The sequence below is a fragment of the Thamnophis sirtalis genome, unplaced genomic scaffold, assembly GCF_051295495.1.
Source record: "Thamnophis sirtalis isolate CommonGarterSnake01/CBP01778 unplaced genomic scaffold, rThaSir2_p1.2 scaffold_2, whole genome shotgun sequence".
NCBI lineage: Eukaryota > Metazoa > Chordata > Lepidosauria > Squamata > Natricidae > Thamnophis > Thamnophis sirtalis.
The window spans coordinates 58,583,436-58,590,491 of NW_028261382.1; the positions used below are offsets into that span (position 1 = coordinate 58,583,436).

Consider the following 7,056-nt stretch of genomic DNA (forward strand, 5'->3'; position numbering starts at 1 on the left):
CTCTTTCTTCTTTCCCTCGTCTTCCTTTCATTCTCTCCTCCCCTCTCCCTTTTTTTCCCTATTGTTGTAGATGTCTCTTTCAGATCTCAGTTTATGTTTCCTTGGGATGGTATTTCCACCAACCCAAATATAATTTCATATCATTTCTTGTTCCCTTTCCTTTCGCTAATCTATCCTAACTGTGTTCCCCCTCTTTATATCTCTCTAGTAAGACAGATGCTAAGTGATTATTATACGATCCCCCATTATACGATTTTCTTGCCACAACTGTTAAGCATCTGAATGTTTTTTATAAAGTTTTTTATGTTTTCATTTTCATAACATATAATCACATGTATACTATTACATAGCCAACATCATATTATATAATTAAATTTTTACATCATCTTACCATCAACTCCCAAAAACAATTATTGGCTCTTCTGCTCTCCATACACCATATTTGTACCTTATCCATCACTTTCTTCTCCCTCTCTCCTCTCCCTCCCTACATCCTTTCTTCCCTCTGGCATCCTTCCCTTCTCTACTTCCCTTCCTCTCTCCTTCTCTCCCCTTTCCACTCCTCCTTTCTCTCCCCCCACCTTCTCTCTTTACCCTCTCTTCTTCCCTTCCCTCTCTCCTCTACTTCCCACTCTTCATCTCAATTACTTGGTGTATTTCAGCTTCTGAGCAAGCTCCATTTTATGTTGATGGTATTTATAATTCCTTTTCACTAGACATATTTAATTTTAACATGTATTCTCCTTTTTTAAAAAAAAAATAGGACAAAAAGGTGTACATATATAGTCATTGTGCTTTTAAACCCCCCCTTCCTGGCCACAAGAAGGCTGCAGAGGTTGTAAGTGTGAAAACGGGCATAAGCCACAGTGCCGTTGTAACTTTGAACAGTCACTCAATGAATCCTTGTAAGTCATGGATTACCTTTACAGCAGATTTGGGCGTTCAAAGCAGACTGTTCCTTTAAAAGAAAGCCTTTGCAAGTAAGAACTTTCAGAATTGGGGTCGCTAAAGTAACTACAAATAGAAAAAGCCCTTCAGAGGGAGTGGCTGTAGTTTTGCATTGTCTTAGTAGTCAATCAACGGCTAACAGCTGACCTTTGGCAACCAGTATTCAGGCTTTTTGTGTGTTTGCTTTGCAACTTGATACTCCGCAGCAGAGTCAGAGAATCAGCAGGATGGTGAGTAGAGGAGAAAGATACTTTTAATGTATCTTTTGTGCTGGTTAATTTAGAGTGGCCTTCTTTTCCATCTGGAAGCAAGTCTGCTTGAGTTGAGATTCTTTAGGATGAAAGAGTGAGAGCTTTAGGATGAAAGAGTGGTGGTAGTAGTAGAGGTGCCCTTAAAGTAGGACGTAAAGTGAGATTTGGACATTAAGTGTGAAACCTACTGGGTCAGGCTGGACAGCCTCTCGGGGCCCCTTTATTTCTATATTAAAAAGCCCCATAGGCAGAGTTGCAGCTTGCAAAAGAACAGGAAGCAAGTGCCTAACCGCAGAGTTCAATAGTCTCACAAGACCACCAGGGTCAGCTAAAGTTCGCTAAGAGACACGTACTCAGTACCTATGACCCAAGACAAAAGGAGAAGTAAGACCCCATCTCCTTATAAGGCTTTCTCCTCAAGGTAACCAATAGGAAATGAGTTAAGTGTTTCCGTGTGAAGCTGCCTTTGAGAATGTATAAGAATGTGTGCTTCGATAATGAAGGTTGTTCAGAACTTGCAGTGTTAGCTATTTTGCTAACTTTCTGAACCTGGCTGCCAAATAAACTTTTCCTGTATCCTGAGAAGTCTAAAGCCTGTCATTTTCTGCAACACTCTGTTAACAAAATCACAGAGTTGGAAGGGAACTTGGAGGTCTTCTAGACCAACCTCTACTCAAACAGGAAACTCTACACCATTTCAGACAAATGGTTGTGCAATTTCTTTTTTAAAAAAATCTTCCAGTGTTGGGTCACCCACAACATCTGGGGGCAAGTTGTTCCACTGATTAATTGTTCCAACTCTCTGGAGTTCTGGGTTGGTTCTCTCATGTGTATGTGTTGGAGTTCATCTTTTAAAACATCTTTAGGGACCCCTTCAAAGGCGTTTCTGAACCTATGAAATTGTTGGAAGAAATGTCCTTCTGGGTTCGGCTCCAAGTGGAGACATGGAGGCTGCTTGGAAAGATGGTTTATTGGTGGACAGGACCACATGGCTTGAGCTCCTGAACAGAAAAGGTGATTACATGCTTCAATGTTGGAGGAGAAAAGAGAAAGAAAGACTGAGATGCTGAGTCCCTGGTTTTATGCCCTCTCTGGCCTTTGATCTTGATCTTGTATTCTGATTGGTTGTTGGACTCCCATGGGGCCGTGCAGGGGCAACTCTCTAGGCTGCATTTTGAATCCAGGTTTGGTTGAGTTCTCAGATGCCATGTGGCGAGTTGGGTAAAGGGCCAATATTATCATGCCTTAATCCTATCCCCCTGGAAATGAAGTGGGGAAGTCTTTATTATGTAAAGGGACTAGCTTGGCCTTCTTAATGGCCCATTGACAAAGTGGGGTTGGGCAGGGAGCTACAGGGAGCTATCCTGTCTTTTAAAACATATTTCTTTCTTTTCACATCCAGAGAAATATTCTGCCTTTTCAATATTTCCTAGGATATTTCATTTTTCTGCGAGAGGGCTGGGGTGTCGAACTGGATTTCTCCGAGGGCCGGATGAGCATTGTAGTTCTCCACCGGCTGGCGGGGGGGGAGCGAGGTGGAGATGGGACGGGAGCCTCCTGCAGCCCTTTGCCAGCCAAAACGGGGCATGGGGGGGGGGCCTTGTGTGCCTCATATTTGGCCTCCTGCAACAATGGGCCACATGGAGGCCTCGCACAGCCTGTTTTTGGCTGGCAAAGTCCTGTTAGAGGCTGGGGAGGTCGTGCGGGAGGCCATGCAGGAGGCTCACGGCCGGCTCCACGGGCCAGATTTAAGCACACGGCGGTCCTTGAGTTTGACACCCCTGTTGAAGTGAACTCTCCGCTGTATTTCTTTACCTCTTTTCTCCTTCAGCTGGTCCTGGTGATTGGAGACCTTCACATCCCAGACCGATGTTGCAGCCTTCCAGCCAAGTTTAAAAAGTTGCTGGTTCCAGGCAAGATCCAACATATCCTTTGCACTGGGAACCTTTGCACCAAGGAGAGTTACGATTATCTGAGGACACTGGCCGGAGATGTCCATATCGTTAGAGGGGACTTTGATGAGGTAGGAGGCTGGAGAACGTGGCTGATTCTGGTTTGGGCAATTGAAGACCGTCTGTTCCTTTGATTGAAAGTTCCACCGAGGTTGCTAGGCTGATGAAGGAGCATCTATTTTCCATGCTCTGGAACGTCTACTGATATCGTGGTGGTTAGCAATGCTTTTATGTTGCTTAGACTTAAACCCACTTCAGCATGAGACTGTTGAGCTAAAAACCTACCATTCCCAAGAGGAAATGGACTCAGGTTGACAAATAAACTTGATTCCACTAGCTGTAAATACAAACTAAGGGCAGCTTTTTTTTTAAAATAAAAGTTTTTTTATTTTTAGTTTTCAAAACAGACACGACACAAAAAAATCCTCTTTCTTTACATAGTGTAGAAAGTGCATCAGTTGGTTACAAACAAATTCTTTGCGTTTCTTTCACTGTCACCCATGATTAATGGCAGCTTTTATGATATGATCAGCACTTAGAAACTTTCCATTACTGCCTTAAAATTAGAATCCCTTACAGATTATACAGATTAACAGAGTTGGAAGGGACCTTAAAGGCCATCTAGTCCAACCCTCTCCACCCAAGCAGGAGACCCTACACCATTTCTGAGAGATGGCGGTCCAGTCTCTTCTTGAAAGCCTCCAGGGATGAAGCTCCCACAACTTCCGAAGGCAACTTTTGTTCCATGGGTTGATTGCAATTATTATTATGGAACAATAATAGAATTATAGAATTATTATTGATTAATAATTGACATGATTCTTTGCAGGGCACGAGTTACCCCCAGCAGAAAATTGTCACTGTAGGACAGTTCAGGATTGGTCTGATCCATGGCCATCAAATTATACCTTGGGGGGATCTGGCCAGCTTGGCAATCCTCCAGAGGCAGCTGGACGTGGACATCTTAATATCTGGTCACACTCACAAGTTTGAGGCAGTAGAACATGAGAAGAAGTTCTACATCAATCCTGGTTCAGCCACAGGGGCCTACAGTGCTCTGGAAAGGTGAGAACTACACGTTTTGAGGAATTTGTTTCTGGAGAGCATCTCTTTTCATTGGCTGGTTGTTGGGTGGATGATCAGGCATGGCCATCAAATGGAAAACATTGGAGAAGAGACCCAAGTAAGGTGAAGTAGAACATAGAATAACAGGGTTGGAAGGGACCTTGGAGGTCTTCTAGTCCAACCCCCTGCCTAGGCAGGAAATCCTACACCACTTCAGACAAATGGATATCCAACATCGTCTTTAAAACTTCCTGTGTTGGAACATTCACAACTTCTGGAGGCAAGTTGTTCCATTGATTAATTGTTCTAACTGTCAGGAAATTTCTCCTTAGTTCTGAGTTGCTTTTCTCCTTGATTAGTTTCCACCCATTGCTTCTTGTTCTGCCCTCAGGTGCTTTGGAGAATAGCTTGACTCCCTCTTCTTTGTGGCAGCCATAGAGATATCGGAATGGAATGGAGTAGAATAGAGCAGAATATGGAATAGAATGTAGAATGTAGTAGAATAGAATAGGATAGGGTAGGATAAAATAAAATAGAATATAGAATAGAGCAGAATAGACTAGAATAGAAGTAGGGTAGAATAGAGCAGAATATGGAATGGAATGTAGAGTGTAGAATGTAGTAGAATAGAATAGGTTAGGGTAGAATAGAATATAGAATATACAATATACAATATACAATATAGAATACACAATACACAATATAGAATAGAGCAGAATAGAATAGAGCAGAATAGACTAGAATAGAAGTAGGGTAGAATAGAGCAGAATATGGAATAGAGTGTAGAATGTAGAATGTAGTAGAATAGGATAGGATAGGGTAGGATAAAATAATATAGAATATAGAATATAGAATACAGAATAGAGCAGAATAGAATAGAGCAGGATAGAATAGAGCAGAATAGAGTGGAATATGGAATAGAATGTAGAATGTAATAAAATAGAATAGAATAGGATAGGATAGAATAATATAGAATATAGAATATAGCAGAATAGACTAGAATAGAAGTAGGGTAGAATAGAGCAGAATAGAGCAGAATAGCAGGATAGAATAGAGCAGAACAGAACAGAATAGAATTTTTTATTGGCCAAGTGTGATTGGACACACAAGGAATTTGTCTTTGGTACTGAAGCTCTCAGTCTACATAAAAATTACTTCCTATTTCAACTACAAATGGTTCTTCTTTCCAGGGATGTAATTCCGTCCTTTGTTCTGATGGATGTTCAGTGCTCCGTTGTCGTTACCTACGTGTATCAACTCATTGAGAACGAGGTGAAAGTAGAAAGGATTGAATACAAGAAAACTTGAAATGGAATGATTTCCCCCGGATGTCTATTTCATCTAGAAAGTTGAGCAAATTTGTTCACATCCGTTACAGTGATTTAGTGTTGTACCTGTTCCTCTTGGGTTCTTCAAGCTGCTTGAAGTTATTTGCCGTGAATTTAGAGAGCCATCTGAATATTGGAAAGTAACCTTTTTCGATACATTTAAAAAAAACTCCCCAAATTTGGAATCGTCAAAAACTTCTATTATAGTGGCTGATGGGGAAAAAGAGCAAAGGCTGTTTGTATGTCCCAAATGTTTAAGTTTCTGTGTTTGAATAAAGCTGTTTTTTATGTGCATATTGTCAGCGTTCCAAATACCATGTAGAATTAAATCAGAGTTGAAGGCAAAACTATGCTTAAAGTTCCAATTTAATAAAGCAGGCATGTTGGCACATAGCTGTGGGGATTCCAACTCTGGAAGTTACATCAGAATCCCACCCAGTTAAAAGTTCATTATCTTGTCCCCACACCCACAGTCCCTCACATGGTCCAATCTCCTCCTTCCACGCTGGTGTCCATGCCCAGCTTCTTCCAGTCAGGTGTGAAAGTGTAGAGACAAAGGATGACCTTGGCTTCTAGCAAAGAATGAAAAACAATACATTCCAAAATCCTACTCCTTCTAATCCCCCCTCCCATTGACTATACTTAAAGAAACAGCATAATGAAATAAGAGAAAGTATGGCAGGCCAAAATTCTAAAAAGAATATAAATGGAGGCCTGACACATACCTTGAGAAGGTGTCATTTCTGAAATCCAAGGACTGGGGTGGAATGGTTGACTTTAACATGGCCTTAAGGAATACTTTGTGTTTGTGAATAAATCAAAAGGTCAACGTAAGTCTACAAGGGGAAGGTAGAGTGGATAACAAATGAGCAAGGACAAAGTATGATATAGCTAGTGGTGTGGGAGAGATCCAGGCTGAGCCCAAGGGAGGGGTCAAGCACATCATCAGGTGTCCCTTCATGCCCACCAGAGATTTAAATCCAGTTCACCATGAATTCCTTATCTGCCACCAAATTGCTTTGACTGTTAGTAGTTCAGATTCTTATAGAGAGCTCAAGCTTGGAATCAATCTTTATACCCATTTGAACTGCCTGGATTTCCTGATTTCTCTGGCCCTGGACAGGTGGCCCTTGGAAGTGACCCAAGAATTGCCCTGGAAAACACACAACTTGGGATGGACCATGAGAATCATCCGCTTGTGTTTGGCCCGCAATCTCCAAAGAGGTACTAAGTGCTGCAAAGCAAGAATGAAGACCATAAAATGGTGCTACCTTCACCTCCAAGACCTTCTCCAGATCTTCACTATTCACTATGGAACAATGTCTCCTTCTTCCAAAAAAGATTGCATTTCTTTGCAGAACTTGCAAAAAAAAAGAAAGAAACCCTACTGATGGATTTTCCTTTCCATCATGTCCACATCTGGCAAGTTATTTCCAGGTTGAATCTCTCCTTGATCAGTTTTCCATCCATTATTCCTTGTCTGGCCTTCAGGTGCTTTGGAAAAGAGCTTGA

The 7,056-nt window shown here is 41.7% G+C and overlaps 1 protein-coding gene across 1 annotated transcript; it reads left to right on the forward strand.

Moving 5' to 3' along the window:
• Nucleotides 1-1,075: 1,075 nt before the first annotated feature.
• Nucleotides 1,076-5,838, forward strand: LOC148048863 (vacuolar protein sorting-associated protein 29-like). Its single transcript, XM_087703750.1, has 4 exons — nt 1,076-1,178; nt 3,031-3,222; nt 3,981-4,216; nt 5,407-5,838. The coding sequence occupies exons 1-4, from the start codon at nt 1,176-1,178 to the stop codon at nt 5,522-5,524; spliced, it is 549 nt and encodes a 182-aa protein (XP_087559876.1). The 5' UTR covers nt 1,076-1,175; the 3' UTR covers nt 5,525-5,838.
• Nucleotides 5,839-7,056: the final 1,218 nt, after the last annotated feature.